General features: G+C 38.5%; 1 protein-coding gene across 1 annotated transcript in view; it reads right to left on the reverse strand.

Moving 5' to 3' along the window:
* Positions 1 to 752: 752 nt before the first annotated feature.
* STX3 (syntaxin 3) overlaps positions 753 to 23,053 on the reverse strand; it is a 40,555-nt gene continuing 18,254 nt past the window's right edge. Inside the window, exons 2-11 of the mRNA XM_081314159.1 lie at positions 19,112 to 19,189; positions 18,151 to 18,250; positions 17,311 to 17,385; positions 16,337 to 16,404; positions 15,652 to 15,760; positions 13,866 to 13,939; positions 12,903 to 13,037; positions 11,020 to 11,130; positions 6,016 to 6,130; positions 753 to 3,492 (exon numbers count right to left, since the gene is read on the reverse strand). Coding sequence (XP_081170285.1) covers positions 6,047 to 6,130; positions 11,020 to 11,130; positions 12,903 to 13,037; positions 13,866 to 13,939; positions 15,652 to 15,760; positions 16,337 to 16,404; positions 17,311 to 17,385; positions 18,151 to 18,250; positions 19,112 to 19,189 — 834 coding nt within the window. The 3' untranslated portion in view covers positions 753 to 3,492; positions 6,016 to 6,046. The remainder of the gene's footprint in view (positions 3,493 to 6,015; positions 6,131 to 11,019; positions 11,131 to 12,902; positions 13,038 to 13,865; positions 13,940 to 15,651; positions 15,761 to 16,336; positions 16,405 to 17,310; positions 17,386 to 18,150; positions 18,251 to 19,111; positions 19,190 to 23,053) is intronic.

Consider the following 23,053-nt stretch of genomic DNA (forward strand, 5'->3'; position numbering starts at 1 on the left):
GTTGTTAAGTGAATCATGTATTTGTTAAGTGAATCCAGTTTTCCCCACTGGCTTTGCTTGCCAGCACCTCTCTGGGAAGGTCACACATGGTAGTCATGTGATCCTGGGACGCTATAACTGTCGTAAATACATGCCAGTTGACAAGCATCCGAATTTCCATCATGTGATTGTGGGCATGCTGCGATGAGCATAAGTGCAAGGACTGGTTGTAAGTCACTTTCTTCAGTGCCGTTGTAACTGACCAGTCACTAAACAAATTGTTGTAAGTAAAGGATTACCTGTAGTAGTGTGATTTTAGACTATACAATAGAAGGTTGAGGGACAACACAGAGGAGGTGAAGAAGATACAAGCTATTCTTTCACAGACCCAGTACATTGCAAAATTTTCTTCATTGAGTTTTTGTCTCCCCAAGCTCTTTTTATATAACACTGTTAGGCCCTGTTCATGTTGGGACTTGTACAATCCACAGTTGCTTTAGATCAGGGGTCTCCAAGCCCCGGTCCGTGGACTGGCACTGGGGCGTGGCATGCCAGAAACCGGTCTGCGCAAACAAAGCCCCATCCATGGGATGCAGGCAGTACATGAAACCAGACACAACCCAGTCCGCAGAAAAACCTCTCTCCACGGAACCGGTCCCTGGTGCTCAAAAGGTTGGGGACCTCTGCTTTAGATGGAAAGGGCACTATCCAAAACATCACTTCTAGTTGTGCATTCATTTACCAGGACATCTCTCTATAATTACTGGCAATGAGAGGAAAATATTCAGCTCAGGTTGGTATCCTAAAAATACATAAGGGGAGTACCTCTGTGTTCGTAGTCATTCTTATCATACCTTCCTACAGATGCTGCAACCATATGGCAAACATGATACAGGCCAAAAGAAGCACATGTTCCTCAAAATTAATTGTATGATGATACCCACTGCTTCAGGAGTTCAGTGGACAGACACAAAAATTACAGACCGATGTTCCAATAATTCATTTATTCATTTCTTTAAAATGTTTCATCAAAAAACAATTTCCTAGAATCTCCGCTGTCCATAGGCAGCTTAGTATGTTGAAGTGCAGTTCCCATCTTTACAGATAGTTTTCATAAATGGTCATTTCACTGCCACCCCCATTTGCAAGCCACAGACATCAAAGCCAAGAGAGACCACCACACTTTCTTAGCTCTGTCGGTGTACCCTTAAAATAATGTTATATAAATTGTTTATCTACCCACCATGGCTGGACAAACTAAGACCTGAACGGTGGAACTGGTGGAGAAATTGATAGATTTTGCTAGGAATTAGTAGCTAGTCTACTAATCTTCCCAGACAAAATGGAAATCACTTTCTCTTCAGTTCCAATCAAAGGACTATTATGTCTCATTTAAGTAATTAGAAAGCAAATTATCTCTATAGAATTTGAATATGCTGCTGATCTCTAAATCTGCATAAAACACTACTGTCAGAGTCCCCAAATCTGCCATAAAAATGAGTCGTCTACAGCCTCACATAAAAAATCAGGTGTAAGCAGAGAATCTGGTTGATTCAGTCTCTGAGGTAGATTTCCATGCAGCAAATATACTGATTTTGAAGACAACAATTGTGTTAACTTTTCCCCCAGGGAAAAACCTGGCACTCTTCTGATGATATAACTAGTTTCTCTAAATAAACAAAAACGTACCCCCTCAACTAAAAAAAAATCTCACATTTTTAAGCAATACACAATACACAAACCTTTCCATTTCCATGAGTGATACCACCGTAAGAGTGGAACAGGTGTTTTTGAGCAGGCCAAAGGGCACACAAGTTTTAATCATGGCAAAATGTTCTCATATACAAAACAAAGGTTTAAAAAATTAATGGGAATTTCTATCAGAAAAAACATTAATGCTATAACAGTATTCATGAAAGAAAGCTTCTTTCTCTTTCATCTTTAACAAAACAGAAGGATTTTACCAAGCATAAAAATATAAAATATTTTTATAACGAGATTAGATAGATATGGGTCTCAGCTGCCATGCCACATCAACTAAACCCAATGTATTTATCCAGACCAGTTTTTCTGCCCTACAAACCTTGGTCAGGTTACAAACAGCAAGTTCAGTGATGGGTGCAACATTTATCAACCAGAAACTGTCAGTACAAAATTTAAAATATTAAAACAGAAAGAACCCTTACACACACACACACACACACACACACACACACACACATTTCCCTAATCTTCATGTCCTCAAACAGATAGACTGTGAACACAATTATATATACCAGAAAAACAGAGGAAATATAATTGTGCCTTCAGTATTTGATTTGAAAGAAATTAAACTTTGCTAATAGAGCAGTACAAAAACATTTTGGGTTAAAAGGGACTGTTTAAAGTGTACTGGAAGTGGTCCTCCCTCAAGGTGACATATTCATTTTTAGTTCCAAGGTCAAACAATGTTAGTGCACTCAGAGCAACCACTCAAAACTGGATTGTTTCAAACTCAAAATACTTTGCATACACCACTACTTGACAGTACCTCAGAAATATAATCGCATTCCACAAGTGAAAGGAGCTGTCCAGTATGAAGTAACACATATCCCAGGGAGTGTCTTTGTTAATGAGTATTTAAAGACAGGTCTTCCTTCTTACTCAGATCAGTTCTAAGTTCCGAAAATATGGAATATCTGTGGCTATACCAAAACATTTGAGCTGAGTAGTTAATGAAATACAAGCAACTCAGATTTCAAGGGTGCGAGTGCTAATAGTTCACCTCTAAGGCAAAACACAGATATTGGCCTGATTTCAAACACGGACTGAACACCTTGGTCATTGTGGAGTGCCTGAATTTTGTTTGTTTGCCTAAATCTGTTTTGTCTTCCAAGAATGGTTTAACTGACTGCAGACTCATGCTCATAGCTACCCTTAAGTGCTCATGTGAATCGAAGGACTCCCTCTGGGCTATCATTTCATGTTTTCTGTAAAAAATACAAAATCTGCTCCAGCCGGTGGAGTAAAATGGGGTAAAGATTAGGCGTTACTTAGTGGTTTAAGTCTTAGTTCTAACATGGATTTTTTTGAAAGCAATAGTCTGACATCTCCAATAATCTGTACAATATTTTTGAAAGGGTTAAATTACAGCAGTGAGGTAGGCAATAAGGCTCCCCAAATTCCTTTAAGGTTCATTTCCACTGTGTTGTTGATCATTCCACAAGAAATCCTTCAATTGAAGCCAGGAGGTAAATCAGGAAGGAAAGGAGGAATGGATAAGGAGCAGATCAGACAAGAACTTCTGTCTGGAATGCCATGAGATTTCTGGATTTTCTGGCTGCAGGAAGGTACATTAGGGTCTTCAGGCAATGGAACTGGAACAGCCGGCTCTCATAGGAAGCCCGGGTGCAAATGCACTCCAAGCACCATTCATACTTCATCCAAGCAAGGTAGGGAAGGAAAGCACAAACCATGGCATTGAAGTTCAAGAAGGGAGGTCTTGCTACTGACTTAGAAGAAGCTTGGGAATGTCTGGAAGATGGAAAGGAACAAAATGGGAAAGGTTAGGCCTCAAAAAGGAAAGAGCAGCCCACTTTATTGTAGTCATATATCAATATATGTGTTCTGAACCAGCCTGCTACCGGCCTTGCAGAAAGGCAACCCCTGTACAAACGGCAGAGGCTGGAGAGCGTCTGAAGCTGGAAGGCGTCTGCCAAGATTTATTACACAAACAACAGAACAAGAAACAAAACACTGGAACTGTGATCCTCAAACGGAGCGGTTGCTTTCAGCAACCAGCCCTTCCCCAAACACTCCCTTTATTAGAGTTCAGGGCGTGGCCTCCCTGTGCCTCCTTCCGAGGAGTCCCACAGCCTTTCTCTGCTTGTTCCTGCTTGACTGCCTCCTGCGTCGGGCGTCCTTGAACAGGGCCAGCTGTGGGTCATCATCATCCGCACTGTCGGGCTCGCGCAGCTGAGAAGAGGGCCCTAGCTGGGGGCTCTGCGAAGCCTCCAAGCCATCATCAGCAAGTTCGTCTTCAACACCCTCCTCCTCCCCCTCGTCTGAGTCATCCGAGACATCCGAGCCGGCTGCCGGACCCACAGGCTGGCCCTGAATCACAACACTATGAAACTCCTATAGAGTGGTAGACCATGATGGGAATCATCCCCTTACCTAACTTTCAGTATACTTAATGAGTTAAAATTATATTTCTTTTGCACAATGGCCTTCCTTATTTAACTTAAATGAGTTAAAATTTATGTTTATGTTTATGTTTATTAGACTTATATACCGCCCTTCTCCCGTAGGACTCAGGGCGGTTCACAAGGAATTTAAAATAACAATACAAATTACAAAAGTTAAGAGCAATTAAAATAATTAAATTTAGTCCTTGAATAAAATAAAACCCCTATTAAACTCCAATTAAAACCCAATTATATATTTTTCCCCACAACGGACTTCCTTATTTGCCCTTAAGCTTTAATCTACAAAAAGGCAATGGGAGATAGAAGAGAAAACCATCATCTTTGAGGTATAACAAAAAGTTACACTGAGTGAGGTGCTCAAAGAACAATGGTGAGGGGAAGTGATGGGACTAATATGGGAAAAAACAGCTATTATCAGGGACCTATATTATCAAGAGAAAATTTCATAGATTAACCAAACATAAAAATCAACCAATTTCTAGCCTTGTAATTTTACCAGAGGACCAAGCAGTACTGTTAATGCCATTCTCAAATACAATTTATTTCTGTGGAATATACCAGGGCTTTTCACCTTTTTCACCCATTGTACCACTTTTAGGATATAGCAACATCCGACTACCACCAGTTGCCTAGCAAGGTGTCAAAAACTTGATAATCCAAAAAAAAAGGAAAAAAGTGATGAAGTACAGGTAGTCCTTGACTTACAACAGTTAGCTTTGTGACTGTTCAAAGTTACAATGGCACTGAAAAAAGTGCCCTCCCAAGCCACAGCTGAGCAAGACGCCTGCCTGCCCGCCCGGCAGCGCTTTTCCTCCTGTCTGAGGTTTTCATTGTTTGAGCATTTCTGTTGAGGATTGGCAGCGGGGGTGGGGTGGGGGGTGTTTGGTTTTTATTCCCCCCTGCCTCTGCTGGGTGGTTGCAGCAGGTTTTGGTCACTTCACATGACCCTGGGACACTGTGACCATCATAAATATGAATCAGTTGCTAAGCATCTGAATGTAAATCACAAGACCCTGGAGATGCTGCAACATTCCAGCTGATCGGCACTTCTTCTGGGCTCAGAAGTGCCAGGATCAGCACCGAGCTCCAGCTGGAGCCTAGCGCTTATCCTGGTGCTTCCGTGGAGCCCTGACAGCCCTGCAGCTCCAGCTGTCTCTTGCTCAGGCTTGTGCAGTGCTGACACCAGTTCAGCTCATTCCCCTCCCCTGCTACCACTTTTCTAGGATGGTTGCGTACCACCTGCTTGGTGCCAATGTACCACAGGTGGTACCCATACCACTGGTTGAAAAGCCCTGGAATATACAATAGACGCCTATTCAGGAAGAATACATCATATTTGAGGAAAGACTCAAACTTCTCCAGATTATCAAACATTTGCAAGGTTTATTTTAAGAGTAGTTGACTAAGCCATGGTGACCTAGTTCATGTATAATGATGCTATAACATTATTTGTTAAAAGAACAATGGCAGAGAGGGCATGTGGTACAAAGCCGAAACCACACAAATAATATTGTGGCTTAGTTTGATACATGAAGCTGGTCATTCTTTTCTACTACTTTCCAGTGCTGGGAAGCCAAAATTCAGAAGCATATGTAAAATTGCAAATTGGACACCCTTGTCCCACACATTATGGAAAGACCCATATTGGATTATGTGCAGTTCTTTTTATAAACCAAAGGATACATTTGGGTACTGTGATTAAACAAACCAATCAGCCCTGACCCCAAGTATTATGATCTTCAGACTGAGAGGAAAACATTAAAAATCTTTGCTGACAATGACAGATTAAAGTAATCCTGAAAAAGCAGTCAAGAACTGAAAGAATAATTCAACTACTCAGGCTACTTACGATTCAGTGCCAGAAACCCAGTTGGTTACTTTTATTTCAGTCCGACTGAAAGTCCAATAATGAGAGCTACAATTCCCAGCAAGACTACTATTATCACAATGATAATTATTGTTTTCTAGAAAGGTGGGGAAAAAAAGGAATATTTAACCACAGTGTGCCAACAAATGGGAAGAAAGTTTTGAGCAAATTGGATGAAAAGCATTACAACCCAAAAAAATAGAAAGTGTCCCTTCTGAGATGTTTGCCATGTCTCCATTTCTTCTACAGGCTAGGCTGCCTTTTATCCAACAGTTCCCCTTGCTGTGGATTTTCTTCCTGTCTCTCAAAGTCATTTCCACATACCATTATAGGACCAATGCTTGTAATTCTATGATTTACTGGAATTGACAATCTATATGCATAATCAACAAATAATCTAATCACCACTGACTATGTTCCCAAATGTATACACACTCAGTTCTATTCAAGTAATCATGTAAGAGGCTTCCGGTTCTGGAATTTTGGTGCTCCCAGACGTGCGAGGGATTCGCTCCTCGTGTCGCCTGGATTTCTTCATCGGGGGGCCCCTGTAAAGGGGTTGACAGTCACCCTGGAGGGGTGATGAGTGGGGGAGAGGTCTCTCCAGTTGGGGGTAGAAGGGCGACGGCCCTCCCCTCGGCTTGGAGCTACTCTCCGAACCGAAGAAGAAAGTATTGGCCACTCCCATGGCCCATCATTTAGCCGTTTCCTGTCGAAGCCAAAAGCACAACAAAGCACTTGAAAGCACTTGAAAACTGGGTGAGAATTGCCTTCTTGTTTTCCTAATTGTCTACGTTCCCTGTCAAAAGCTTCTTGAATTTGCTTCCCCCTGCAAGGAGAGAGGGAAGGGATTTTTTTTTTCCCACCCTCCTCAAGAGCGGTCTTTGTCTACATTGGGAGAGAAAAGAAACAGCTTTCTACTAAATTATACTGATTTATTGGACTTAATGCCTTTCTACTTTTGGCCCAAAGTTCCTATATTTACAGAAATGGACTATTCTACCTATTAGTCTAAAAAGGGGGCAAAAAAAGAAATAAATAAAAAGATACTGTCTTTTGAAGTACTCTGAGGATATTTAGTTAGTACTATTGGCAAACAAGCTTGCTTACATTTTGGACTGACCTTGGCATTAAGATAAAAACCTGAAACAGCTGGAGATGAATTTGGCTTAGACTTGTGGAGGAGGACTCTTACTGATTTTTGTTTGAAAAATAGCTTCCGCTAAGGACTATTTATAATTATTACAAAATGGGGAAGGATCAGCCACAAACCTTGCTTAATTATAACCTCATACTTGAAACAATCTACAGAGTCACTGAGATGTCTATCTCCAGATTTAATAATTTACATGCCAACCTTAAGTCACAAATTGAAACCCAGACTGCAACTAAAGAATTTACACTTCAGAACATAATAAAATTGGAAGATATTACTATGAGACAGAGGAATATAAGCAACAACTATCCAAAGAACCGACAACTTTAAAAGTACAAGGAACTATCACTATGGCAAATAACCTTAAGGACCAAAAACATACTATGGGAAAACTTAATGTGCAAGATAGTGATGCTAACATAGAGGATGTGGAAGATCAACAAAGACAGTTTCCTGAAAGTCTGGATAGCCAAGCATTAATTACAAAATTGGATAAGACTCTCTATTTAAAGCAGATGAACCCAGACGGAAGACGAATCCAAACCGAACTGAAGATAAAATTTTTAGAGCAAATACAGAGACTAGAACTAACAGGGCAACAACATAATGATTACAAATGGTTTGGTTTTTGTGGACCACTGATGGCTAGATGGCCTCCTTCGATTCAAATAATATGTATTGGAGCGAAGGGAGACCTATCTGGCAATTCAAAGGCCTTGGCCTGGAAACCTGATTGGCAAAAAAAGAAAGCCCGAGTTAGATTTAAAAAGTGAGTTCTTAGAAAACCATTAAAGGTTATCCTTTTAGTAATCAGTGATCTATCAGGATCTAAAATAGAAAATGTTTATGAGATAGAACTAGAATGTGTTTATGTATTAGGCTTATTTTAGACATTATAATTTGTGCATTGACATAATGGAAATTTGGTTTATAGATCCCACGTTTGATGTTAAAAGACGTTTGATTATTCTATTCAAGAATTAAGAATTACCTAAAATTTAAAACAGAATTTGGTTGTGTATAAATAGTTCTAGATTGATAAATATAGGCTGTGGTCCTGTCAGTAACGTGTGATGTATTAGGATGTGAAACAGACGATGTTTATTAGGTAGAACATAGCTACTCAGCCACTGTGTATATGTTAGATGCTATAGTTTTTGCTGTAATGAAATAAGGGAAATTTGGGTTGTGAGTATTATTTGGGATGTTAAAGGCTAAATTTGAATAATATAATTAAAATTAAAATTAGGTAAACTTTGATAACAGGACATAGATATATCTCAATGAAATTGAATTGACAAATTTTTCAACTGACCATGCTATCTCTAGAAATTTACTAGTTTAAACTGGTTGTATGAAATGTTAAGGGAAATTGAGAAGGATGGTTTGATAATGTAACCTGAATTATGTACTGAAAACTCTGTTACTGAATCTCTGATTACCCAGTCATCATGATGCTTTCTAAATATGTAGATTTTAACTGAAAAACCAATAAAACTTGTTGTTTTTTTAAAAAAGTAATCATGTAAATAAAAGTTCAAAGGTTAAGTTACATTGCAATAAGTGAGAATGTGCCAATGAACAAATAGTGACATCGGCTTTATTTATTTATTTAATTAAATTTTTATACTGCCCTATTCCCGAAGGACTCAGGGCGGTTTACAGGGCAACATAAAATACAATATAAAAATAGTATAAAATTATAATAGATTAAATTAATTAAGCCCAACAATTAAAACAATATTAAAAGCTAAAACCCCTTCAGTCCAGGCCTGATAGATCAAAAAACCAGGTTTTCAGGTTTTTAGAAACCTCCATCCAACTATTCAGTTTTTAGAATAGATTGGATTATCAGAGCCAACCAGAAGACAATTTCTGGTGTATAAGTGATTTTATTTTAAATTCTTAGGCTGGGTTCAGAAAGATCAGGATGACAGGGAACAGGATGGAAGCTTCATTAGGACTTGGTGGCTTCTGTTTATATTAGTAAAGTAGACTAAAAGTTCTAAATTGGATCATTTTTCCAATCCAATAGAATTTTGGGAAGAATTAGTGTAAATCGATGCTGGACTCTGTCAGCAGGATATTTCTGAAAACTGAAAAGATTGGGATCAAATCTGATATCGTGAGAGAAATCAGATAAAGTTGCTAAAGTTTCTAAATAGGCTGGATCTGGCCAGGACCTGCTGAGAAAAATATACAATATGATACAGATCCAGTCCAGTCTGCATTTAAAATGGGATTTGCAATCCAAACCTGAACATCTGAATCAGAGATGTGCTAAATTAGAGTAGGACTTTGGAATCAAAAGAAAAAAGATGTTCTGATGTGCATATGGTTCTGCACCATTCATCAGTTCCTTAAAGCAGTTGAGTTTCCTGGGATCAACTTAAGGAGTCACCCACAGGTGTTACTTGCATGCTTATATGTGCTCCTAAACTCCCGTTTTCCTTAGAACTCAATGCTCTTCACAGCCTTGTAACCAATAATCCAATGTGGATTATTTCTTTAGCCAACTACCAAAGCCATAATGAGGATCCTTCCCTCATCAGCCAGCAGAGTGCCTGTAATTGTCAATTTAGAGTTTCATTTTTCAAAGTTCAGTTTTACAAATCTGGACAAATCTGCTTTAATGTCCTTTCTATATAAAAGTACTAGCAGATCCTGGTAAGACATAATTTCAGTCTTAATTTATGTCATACACTGCATGGTAAATGCAAAAAGCTGTAATTCTCAGGCTTTCTTCTGCCACATCCCCCAAACCAGCTAATTCTTTCATCATGAAAACATTTTGTTCTTTCACATAGTTTTTCATTTCTCACAAGCCTTTCAGAACCATGTATTTTGAGAGAAGCAGCCATAAAAATTGAAATAAAGTGAAACACTGTTCTGTGACGCTAGACTGAACAATGGGTTTCAACTATTTTCAGTTTCTGGCTTTCTTACAGCAGGAAACGAAAACTACAGTAGAAGCAAACTAGTTCTCCTTGCCACTTTCAACTAAGCAGACCTCATCCTTTCCCAATTGCAGAACTTTCAATATTTCCTACTTACCGACTCCCAATTCAAAAGCACTCTTAGGTGACTGAACCTCTGCCTACCATATATTATTAAAGTTGAGGGAGAATTTTACTAAAAGTTGGATTTTCGACAGCCATGTGCTACACCCTCTATATAGTTTACCAAAAGTAGCAGGGATAAGCCTTCACATAAACCACAATAACAGAATGGAAAGACAACTTAAAGCAGAAGCAGAAGATATTTAGAGTAGTGCTTGAGAGAAGTTCAAGCCTCACATACTTCAAAGACATTTAAAATATTTTAAAAAGAGCTGTGAAAGAAGAGATCTTCTTCATGTTGAAGGGAACGAACATAAGATGGCCACTCATGAAACAAAGCAGTGCTTAGCAAAATAATAACATTTATTGACAACATGGATGGGTTTTGAAGTGGCTGCAGGGTAGGCTGAGGAACAGAAAAAGCAGGAACAAAAAAAACTGGGTCTGAATCTAAAAACAAAGCTGACAGAAAGACATCTGCTCTTCAATAAACACTAGGACTAGGGTCTAAAGCAGGAGAAATGGGGCTGGGTTCCTGTAATTCTTCTCACCCTTCGTGCTTCACTCTGAAATTTTACAGCCTTTTTGGTGTCAGCAACAGCTCTCTCCACAAAGCCTACTGACTGGTCCATATTGCTCTCTATGCGGTCAATCATGGCTCCCTTAAAGAGGAAGAAGATGGCAGAAGCCAAAGAAAGAGGCAGAAGCGAAAAGTGTAAACTGGCAAAGTGGCTGAGAGCGCCAAGCTGGAGGTCTATAGGAGAGGCTCACCTTGCGTGCCTTACTCTTATATTTTAAAGCCTTCTTGGTTTCCTCACGTGCTTTCTCTATGTGGTCCATGGTGTGCATCATGTTGAGTTCTATATTATCTACAATTTCACCCTGTGAAGTTTAAAAAAGGGAAAGAGAAGGAATGTGAGCATGCTAGAAAGTTTTGTGGAAAAGGACTGCGAACGTTACCCACAGCTTCCCAAGCATCCTGCCTCTCTTGGATTTCTTTCTCATCCAGCCATCCTTCCATAGCAGAGCTATGCTCTCTCTCCTCACATGCCAATTCTTCATCTTAGCGAGGAGCCTCTCTGAGTAAGAATTTGTTTCAGATCCAAGGACTTTCAGCCACAATAATCAAGCATAAATTCCCTTACATTCTCTGCCTCCCTCCCAAACTAGGTTCATGGTCTAAAAATATACTCACCATAAACTGACTTGATTGCCATCTCCTCAGCAATGCATTGTGAGCAAAAAACAAGAAAAGACCCTTAAAGACTGGCATCAAAGTCTAAATACTATTAAGCAGACTTCTTCTCACCCATAACTGATTCTAACAAGGATTATATTAGTCATCATCATTATCATCATGTGAAATAAGAAAGGGCCTTTTGAAAAAAAAATCAAATTATAGATGGAATAGTGCAATGCAGCAAGCAAAAGTGTAGATAAATCTTACCTCTGATACACAAGTTATCTCAGCTGTTACTAGTCTCCCATTATATAGTATATGCACAGCCAACCAATCCATCATGCACATCTATAAGCCATGAACTTTTATAGTATCAGCTTTAACATTCAAAGCCATGCTTAAATAAATTCAAGTGGATCTGTTCTGTCACATTAAAAATGGAAAGTATTCAAGTTTTAAATTTGCCTTCTCTAGTGTCTTTTCAGCTGTAAATAACAGAATAAGAAGAGTTGGAAGGGACCTTGGAGGTCTTCTAGTCCAACCCCCTGCTCAGGCAGGAAACCCTATACATACAAATGACTGTCCAATCTTTTCTTAAAAACGTCCAGTATTGGAGTGTTAATTAGAATTATATGATTCCAAAAGCATACTTAAACTTACCTTAATTGGATCTTATCTACTATTTTGCCATCTATTCACTCAATTTCAAGCTATTTCTTTTTTTCAGTCAATTTATGCCCCAGTTTTTGTCTAGAATTTCAGGAAGGAGTAACTTCTTCTCCTTTATCCCCGTAACCCCATGTATAATGGATTAGGCCAGTGTTTCTCAACCTTGGGAACTTTACAGTATGTAGACGTTAATTTCCAGAGTTCCTTACCCAGCATGTTGCTTAAAGTGACCAAGATTGAGAAATTGGGTTAGACTGAGAGATAATGACTAGCCCCCAAATTACTAATGGGCTTCAGTGGCTGACTGAGTAACTGAAGCAGGTCTCCCAGGTTTAGACCAACATTACCCCCACTGCATACCTTCTTAATTCCTTATATTTTGAACAGTCTGTTTTGGATGTCAGTATCCCATGCTTAAGCCCTCCATTATTTTATGTTAACGGTGCCATTGAATGCCTCTTTCTTCCCAAGCCCTAGAGTATTATAATAAGCCTTAGCCTTATTTGGGGAACACACATTGCTTTCTATATTCATATTTTGCTTCATCTGAAAATGATAATGCCAGTTGAATTTTTGCTGTTGTTGTTTTTCCAAACAGCAAAGAAAACGACGGATCTGGAGCACTGGCAATATGACAAGACCTTGAGGTGGACTGATAGGAAATGTACTCGTTGTCCTCTCCCTTTCCTGTTTCTTTGCAAGGATCTATCATCTCAGTCCCCTAAGATGTTATTTTTTCTGAAACAAGGGCTCTTTTAATTTTCTTGGCTATTTTTCCAGCATCATTCCACCAAGGTTCAGTTACCTGATTTTCTACCAGCATGGCAATGTCCACAAACATGTCATGAAGCTCCTTGATGCTATTCTCAAGTCGCAGAATGTCTTTATGTCGTCCCTCAATCTCACTCAGCGCTTGCTTCGAGATCTGGGAATCCATGATCTAGGGAAGATCCAGAGACCATTGCATGGAAGAAATGCTTTTTCTGCAATGATCCTGAACAATATTCAGCATATGCTTTCTTTTGCCCCTGTTTAGCTTCTTCCTTCCGAGATATACAGGTGGTCCTCAACTTAAACCAAAATTGTTCCCAAAATTTATGTTGCTAAGTGAGACATTTGTTAAGTGAGCTTTGCCCCCATTTTATGACCTTTCTTGTCGCAGTTGTTAAGTGAATCATTGCAATTGTTAAGTTACTAACACGGTTGTTAAGTGAGTCTGGTTTACCCATTGACTTTGTTTGTCCGATCGTCGCAAAAGATGCTCTCATGATCTCAGGACACTGCAGCCGTCATAAATATGAGTCAGTTGCCAAGCATCTGAATTTTGATCATGTGATCATGGGGATGCTGCAATGGTCATAAGTGTGGAAAACAGTCCTATGTCACTATTTTCAGCCATTAGAGCAGGCATATCAAACATGTCGTGACGTCACGTGACGTATCGCGATTTTTTTTCCCATTGCCAGCAATGGGATGAGCGTGGTTTCAGAGTGACACATCTGGCCCTAGAGCTGGCAGTTTGACATGCCTGCACTAGATGAACTGTTGTACGTCAAGGACTACCTGTATATATATTTTTCCCTTTCACTTCCCATCCAACTCATTGATTCTTCTATTGCTACAATCAATAACACTCAACACCATTAGGGGGGAAAAACCCAAACCATCCTTCTTGCAAACCACCAGCATTTCCTGGCATTTAGGATCATAAAGTTCTTTTTTATGAACACCCCCCCACCCCCCCAGCCTGCTTCACATACACACTTACCCCAGAGGTGAATATTGAAGGATTCCCACTCTCTAACATTTCCTCTAGTTCTTCATCTGTTGTATTTTTCCCAGCTGTATCCCAAGGAAAAAAGAGAAAGCCAGAATGTCAACTCTTATAATATGAATGAACATGTTCATGCCCATTGTAAGAATTAATACACAATAGGTAGGAGGAAATATAATGCTTAATTGCACTAATGCCATATAAACTGTCATTATTCTGTTGTAATTTGTTGTTCCATAAAAGCATATCCAAGTGTATAAAATGAAAATAATAAAAAAAGAAAATTGGGTAAAATATTAACTTTAATGTGAGGAATAATGTGATTATCATACATTGGCTAGTTTAGAGAAAACATACAAGTTTCAATGAAAGCGCATTTTGTGTGAACAGAATGGCAGATTGGTAAATGAATGCAAAAGGATATATGTGATGAAAGTAAAGCAGATATGAAAATACACAGGTTTGGCAAATGGTTCAGCACTGAGCAAGAAGAGAGCCAAGAATGTGTGCTGTCACCTAGTTAATTTAATGTCTTTATGGGTGAATAGTTTTGATGCTGTCAAGAGGTGTCTTAGTTGAGAGCATGAACGGAGATGTATGTTACTATGTGCAGGTAGGCCTCAAATTACAATCGCCATCGGGACTAGAATTTCCATTGCTAAGCAAGGTGATTGTTAAGTGAATTGCACTTTATTTTATGACCTTTTTTTGTCATGGCTGATAAGTGAATCACTGCAGTTGTTAAGTATGTTTTGTATGTTTTCATTATGTGAATCTGGCTTCCCCCGTTGTCTTTGCTTGTCGGAAGCCAGCTGGGAAGGTTGCGGATGGCAATCATGTGATCTTGGGATGTTGCAACCACATGCCACGCACCTGAATTTTAATTACGTGACAGTGGAATGATGATAGCCACCCAGAGTCCCCTTCAGGGGAGATCAGGGTCATAGAAATTTAATAAATAAATAAATAAAATGATGCAACGGTTGTAAATGAGAGGACCAATCATAAGTCATTTTTTCAGTGCTATTGTAGCTTCAAATGGTCACCAAAAGAATGGTTATAAAATGAGGACTCTCTGTATGAGCTGCCATCGTTTGGGTTACAAACGCAAAAAGGAGCAGGAATTTAAAAATAAATGCACTAAAGACAAAACCCCATAGCTTTTCTCCATAATGATCTGTCCTTAACCCATCTCAGTCTTCCAGTTGTGCACCTGCTGCTACTATAACTGAAACTATCCACTTTCCTGGTTTACCTAATATACTAATACTATCAGGTCAACATCTTGAGGATTTCAATTTTCATTTTAAAGGTATTCCTACTTCTGAAGGCTAAAAAGGGTAGAGTAGATTTAAAATGGGAGTAAGGGCCAACTGATTTTCAAAAATCAGCAGCTTAGCATGGAGGTAACTAAGTATTGAGATGAAGTTTGCATGGCATTCTCTTGCTGATACCTGTCCAGCCATATTGAAATGAGTATCAAAATTCAGTGTCATTCAGATTTCATGACAGATGAAGGACCAATATCAAATAAATGGTGTAGAGCCATTTTCTCAACTTGGACCCTTGAAAAGGGAGCAAATGGGATGTATTTTATATCCCGTGATTGGAAACATCATAAGGAGAGTTCAACAACAAGATTCTAGAGGAACCCAAGTCCGTGTAATGCCTCTGTCAGAAGAGTTCCATTTTTAAAAACAAGGCAGAATCATTTCTCTTCCAATCTTTCAAGATCCTACATTACTCAGGTGATATCTAAGGCAAACAGAAAAAGACTTACTGATCTCAAGCTGCCGTTGGATCCTCCCTTTACTCCGTTCCCGGAAGTCAACCTGTGCCTCATTGTATTTAGTCATCACCTCCACAAATTTTCGGGAAAGAACTGAATGCTGGTGATAAGAAAAATAAGTCATGCTTCAGAGACCCTGGCTTTCATTCTATTTCAAATAAAATCTACAGCCTTTGTTTTGTTTTTGGTAAATGAAAATTTAAATATGCCTTAATTTGTGTCTTAAAATAGTTACTAAATACTGTATCTTCTAGCTAATTTATTTTTCCCTTTTCCTTTTATTTTGAAAAACATGAAAAACCATTACTTCTGTTTGTTCCCCAAAACTATTTTCAAGGTATTTAAAATCATCAGAGTTTTGTCAAAGCATTAAAAACAGCTCCAATCCCGCAATCCTTCAAAATTAAAAGGTATTTTGTATCTAGTAATTCACTTGCTATGTTTAAATTGTCACTTTACTTCCCTTTTAATTAAAGCTGGGTTTCAGTGCTTAATTTGGTCGTTGGAACTGTTAAGCCCTAGAGCTTCTCATGAAATGTGCCTAGGAATCTGAATATGCTAGTCCTCATCAAAAAATATGGTTCTGTCTAATCTATATCATTCTGTATCACTCACTTACCCCTTGCTAACAGCTGGCGAAGTCATTTTAATCCAACCACCATGGAGCTCCACTTACCTGGGACTTCCGTATCCTCAAATCAGCTGATGATCGAGCCGCATCCTGCTCAATATTCTGCTCCATACCTATGCAGCCAAGAAAAATGAGGAGGTATCGCAGTCTGAAAGGAACACTGGCTATATTCTGCAGAGTTAATCCCTTCTTTGGGTTGTATCTGTTGATACTCTGTTTGTTATGACCTGCTTCACAGGGATTTAAAACTAAAGGTTTTAAAATGTGGGAATTTTTTTTAGAAATTTTATAATTTTATCTAAACTGTTTTCATGGTGGTATCTCCAGGTTGGGATAGTTTTATCAATGAGAAGTGATTAGAAACTTTAAATATACCTTAAAAGATATCTAAATAGGGATATAAGCATGGATTAAAAATCACTCTTTGTGCCATATAAATAAACATTCAGTTTTTCAACACATCAAAGAAAAGCTTAAGAAAAAAATAGTAATTTTAGAATAGACACTAGTACAGTATTGTACTATAGTGTAAACTGACAGAATTTATGGTATTTCAAAACAAAGGAAACAAAATGCAGAGCAAAACTGGGAAGAATAAAAGCTCTTCAATATGACTTCCAGTACTATATTCCTGTGAATCTTAAGTCACTTGTTAGCATTTGGAGTGGTAGGTTGTTCAGGTAGGAAGAATAAACCTAACTGTGATTTCTTAGCTTTGAGCATGGATTTGATTTTGACATTTAAAGGGAACAGTACCCTCCCTTTATGTAATGGCTACCAAACTTTTCCCGAAGGTGGGCATCTTTCACTGTGATTGGCTTTCAGCTCTGCACATGTGGAGGGCAGAGAGACTGGGGAAGATGTCTATGGAACTAATTATGTGCTCACAAGATTCGCATCTGGCATGTAAAGGCAGCTAAGCAAGCAACAAATATTTAAGCAACACAAATAAAATTTAATAATTGTTTAAGCGATACAAATAAAACAAACCCAGCCTCTTCCAGGAAGAGGTCTCTTACTTTTAAGTTTGTTTCGAACAGCATTGGCCGTTTTCTTGATTTCTGCCGTCAGCTGCTCCAGATCATCCTTTGTCTCTACAGAACACAAATAGATTTCCTCTAATACCAGTAGGAGAATAGCAGTAAAGATCCTTTCTCCTTGTTCTGAACCAGCCTGCTACCGGCCTTGCAATAAGGCAAACCCCTGTTCAAACAGTAGAGACTGGAGAGCGTCTGAGGCTGAAAAGCGTCTGCCAAGATTTATTACTCAAGAAACAAAAACACTGGAACTTGAATCCTCAAACGGAAGGGTTGCTTTCAGCAACCAGCCCTTCCCCAAACACTCCTTTTATTTAGAGTTCAGGGCGTGGCCTCCCTGTGCCTCCTCCCGAGGAGTCCCACAGCCTTTCTCTGTTTGTTCCTGCTCGACTGCCTCCTGCGTCGGGCGTCCTTGAACAGGGCCAGCTGTGGGTCATCATCCTCCGCACTATCGGGCTCACGCAGCTGAGAAGAGGGCCCCGGCTGAGGGCTCTGCGAAGCCTCCAAGCCATCATCAGCCAGTTCGTCTTCCACACCCTCCTCCTCCCCCTCATCTGAGTCATCCGAGACATCTGAGCCGGCTGCCGGACCCACAGGCTGGCCCTGAGTCACAACACTCCTTTGCACCACACACAGCACACACACACACACCAGTCTAGATGAATCCATTCAAGATGGCAAATAATTTAGCTTTTTCCAGAAGCTGCAACCATCTTTCTACTTTTACCTGACACAGATATAATGTTTTAGAGAAAATTGAGGAAGATTTAGGCTCAGAATTGTTAAAACACTGCATATCTGAAAACAATACACCCTACTCACTTGGTTCAGGGATAGGAGCAGACAGGATAATGCTGTACAGCTTTTTTGCCTCTTCTACGTTCTTTGAAACCTTGTCAATATTCTGCCGAGTCTCTTCAATCTGCAAATTATGAAAAGATGCTGAGAAGGAATCACTGCCAGAGGCCAAGAAGGGAAGACCAAATTCTGTCAAGTCAGTTGAAGGCTCAAAGCTCATTTTCATTACAGGAATTCACACAGAAACAGCAATAGCAGCAGCAATGACCATCATGCGAGTGGTGGAGAGTGCTTTCTTATCGTTGGAGGCAATTGTATGATGTTCTTGCCTCATTCTGCAGGCAGTGATTTGAAGGATATATTTTACAAAACAAGGCAGACCTTTCTTCTGCATCAAGCAAAAGTGCAATTCATCTTCTATTTACTCACACCATCCCAGCTACAAGCTGGGGGGGGGGAATCAATATTCAGTTGAAGTGTTCTATTATTTTCACCAATGTCGGTAAAAGTGTGAGCTTTGCTTCTGGTTCGTACAACTGAAAGATGCTCTCTTATAAGGTATTTTGATCTACCAGTAGAATCAGTTTCCCCGATGGCCAATCTAGACATATATATGCACTAGGGACCGACCATTTACTCCACGCTCATCTATACAAATGGCATATATGTTTAAAGGTAATATTTTTAAGATTATGTTCACATTCACTCTTTATGGCTTCATGAGCACCAATGCAGAATTCAGACCTACTTTCTTCGCTGCTCCTAGCATCACAACAGTTTGCCTCACCCTATCATTATAATTATTATCATCCTCAACAACTACTCAACTACCCTAACCCTAACCCTAACCCTAACTTTTTGCATCTCCTCCAGTAAGAGCTTTCACAGCACAATTAAATAAATCTCACAATGTTCCACACTTTTATTATTCTAAAGCCCCAGCTTTAATTTCAGAGCTACTTTTTCTTTTCTCAGCAATGTTTACCTCTGAAAAGAATTCGTCCATGAAAGCAGTGTTGTCAATAGCAATTTCCAATTCATCTTCAGCGTCATCATCCTGCTTCTGCAAAGAAACAAATACAGTAACACCAATTAGAATCATATGGTTCTTGATTTCCTGAATCTGGCCTGGTGAAGGAAAAATGCAGAATCTATATCGGCAATATTCACATTGACAAAATGACAATAATCAAATATATTAATTTTCTTAAGCCACACAAAGACATGCAAGTTGGCCCACTTAGTGAAAATATAATAAAAAGACAATGAAACAGCTCCCAGTGTGAGTTATGGTTGACTGACAACAAGTGGAGGTGACAACTACCATGAAGAAGAAAAGATCAGCAAGTAGACCGGTCCATTGAATCTCTGGAGAAAGAGAGATTTGGGAGATCCTCACAAGTGCTCTGAATGGCAACACCTCATGAGGAGATCAGGAAACAGTCTCCTGCAGTTATCAGCACTAGAAGCTAGGGGAGACAACATCTTCTCCACAGTGGTAGGGCCGTTCATAAGGACATACAGCCAGCCAACTCACTTTCTAAATACATTTGTAAATGTTCAATTTAACCACTTTATGGATATTAGAGACCTTCAAAACAGCAAGCTTAATTTGACACATAGTGAGTTTTACCTTCTTCAGATTTAAGAAATTTTAAGCAGAGACTTAAGAATTTAAAATAATATGCAATTAGCCAAAAGGGGTTTTGATTTAAGAAAGTTTTAAACAGATTGGGAGTCCAGAGAGATTTGGAATATTGGTTATTTTTGCTTTAAGACTTACAAAGCAAAAACATAAAATTAAATACCGTAATAAACTCATGGACTGAAATGGAATGAAGCTTGTTAGAAACTGAAGCTTTATGAATATTGCAAATGGACACTAGAGGGAACTAAAGAACCAGACAAAAAAGAATTAAAATGACTAAGCTGGCTACAATATAACTTTGTTTTATTTTAAAAAGTTTTTATAAACTGGACTGAAATATTAATAACTAATAGAAAGAATAGAGATTTCAACGGATAAACTTTTAGACATTATAGCGTTTGAAGGTAAGGAAGACAGCAAAACTGAAATTATTAAAATGGGAATACAAAAGCCAAATCAAGAAAAGGACCTTGACATAGAACAGCGACAACAAAAAATTCTGGATGAAGCCTCTTTATGGGATTTACAAAGTAATCTGATAAAAGCTTTGAAGACTCCTTTTAAATGCTAAAGAATGATGAAAGATCAAATCCTGGATGTCACAGAAATAATTTAAAGGTCAAGATTGTGCAGAGCAAAAAGGATATTTCTGCTAACTCCTAATTGGTTTTTTGCTGAAATAGGATTAAAAAGATGATGATTTCTAAATTATAAAAATCTATGGGGAGAAAATATTTTTTTTATTTGTTGCTTCAAAAGAGGATAAAAAAATAGTATATTAGCTTATGCTCAGCGTGATGAAGGTTAAAAGCCATTTATTTATTATTATTTTTGTTGCTTCTTTTCTACGTTTTTCTTTTTTCTGTACTTTCTGTACTTTTCTCTTTTCTTCTAGTTTAGTTTGTATTAGTTTTTACTGTGCTTATTAAATGCATCAATAAAATTATTAACAAAAAATGAAAAGACAATAAACCTAGAGAGAATTGGCACAGATCTTGCATTAAATCTGTTCTGCCATTGCTTTGCCACTAATATCAAAGCCAGAGACGACAGTTGACAGAAACAGTTCAGTTCTACAATAAATAATAATAATAATAATAATAATAATAATAATAATAATAATAATAATAATAATATGATGATGATGATGATGATGATGATGTTGATGATGATGTTGGAAGGGACCTTGGAGGTCATCTAGTCCAACCCCCTGCTCAGGCAGGAAACCCTATACCATTTCAGACAAATGGTTGTCGAGTCTCTTCTTTAAAACCTCCAGTGTTGGAGCATTCACAGCTTCTGGAGGCAGGTTGTTCCACTGGTTAATTGTTCTAACTGTTCTAACTGAATTACAATAACTTCATAGCATTAACTAACCATGATTTAAGGAATACAAAGCCTACCTGAATTATTGTTATTGTAGTTATCCTTTATTGTGGCTTTCATTTACTTTTTGGAAACATGCACACAAAAACCAATGACCAATTGGGGAAGAGGGTTCACGTGATTTTAATCTGCTCAATTAAGAAATTTAAACAACCGTGAAAGGGCCATTTACAGGAAAGTGTTTTGTTTTGGGAGATTTTTGCACAGAGCAGTATCTCAAATCCACACTTTTTGATATTGGATATCAAGTTTGGATAAAGACAAACTTGGACATTTCCTTCTGTACACATTTTCTCATTTTACAGAATTAGTTTCCACATTTTTTTTCAGTCCTCCTACTTTGCATTTTGCATTCTAAGAGGGGGGAAAACACAATTTCTTACATTTCATCCACAAGTACTTTGAGGCCAGGTTTTTTCATTAGGTAAAATTAGAGAAGACAGATCACATATGGCATTATTTATTTTCAACATTAACGTAATATCATCTCACTACAATATACTATGGTTTACATACATTCAAAACACCATTGAACATTCACATTTAACTATTTAGAGAAAAAATAAATGAATAAAAAAAGATAGCAAAATATTAATCCTAATCTACTGGTGGAAAGGTGGCAGGTAAAAGATTTTAGTCTTTTCTCAAAATGTGCCCTACCACTGTCCCAATTTCTCCTTTGTTCTTCACTCAATGGCAATACATCTGCTATGTCTGATTTTGTTGCACTTGAAGTAAGTATATGCCTACTTCGGTGCCTGGGATGCAATCTTGTGATTGTTATTCATGCTGTTACTCATTATTCATGTTGTTCATTGAGGAACATTAGCTAAACAATCTCCATCTTTATAGCAATTTATTCTATCTTAGGTAGGAAGGTTGTAAAAGGTTGCCAGGCTCTTAGGACAAAAGATCTTAAGTCACAAAAACAGCTGACTGGATATTCAAATTGCACAAAGCCACGAACTTTTAAAGGCCAGGACTTGGGTTTGGCTAGTCTAAAGAAAAGAAGAAATACGGGAGACATGATAGGAGTATTCCAGTATTTGAGGGGCTGCCACAAAGAAAAAGGTGTAAAATTATTCTCCAAAGCATCAGAGGACAAGACAAGAAACAATGGTTGGAAACTGACCAAAGAGAGAAGCAACCTAGAATTAAGGAGAAACTTCCTAACATTGAGGACAATTAACCAGTGGAAGAGCTTGCCTTCAAAAATCGTAGGCGCTCCATCACTAGAGTTTTTTAAGAAGAGACTAGACAGTCACTTGTCTGAAATGGTACAGGTTCTCCTGCTCGAGCAGGGGGCTGGACTAGAAGACCTCCAAGGCCCCTACCAGCTCTATTCTATTCAAAGGTCCAAAGATCAATCAAATATAATTATGAATTGCTGCTTAGTTAGGCTAGGTTTCCATGTTATTACTGGAAACAGAGGGTTTGTAAAATCCTCCTCCAGAGCGCAAACTTCTTTTCAGATGAATAGTTCCACTTCAAAATGTTTCCATTTGTATGACAAAATAAATATGGGAAGTACACATATTTTTCTTGCCTACAAGCCAGAAACAATGTGTTTACAGAAGACTGAAGCCCCAAAGAAAGGAACAAGGAAGAAACATTTCCTACTTGTACTTTTTTAATGCAAGAAGTATATTAAACACAGGATCTCTTCAGGTAGGCTGGTATAGGTGACCAAAAATTAAATATTTCACAGCCAACCTCTTATCTCACTTAATTCACCACGTGCTATTTTAGCCCTTTTGAAATAAGTTTTAAAGTAATATTGTGACTGGACTTGCCAGCAATTCTCATTTCATGGTAAAACAATACAGTATTCCATGCTATTTTGGAGTGTTTTGCTGAAAGAAAACATTAGTACAGCAGGAAGGTAAGGTAAAG

This window comes from Vipera berus (assembly GCF_964194415.1).
Source record: "Vipera berus genome assembly, chromosome: 1".
NCBI lineage: Eukaryota > Metazoa > Chordata > Lepidosauria > Squamata > Viperidae > Vipera > Vipera berus.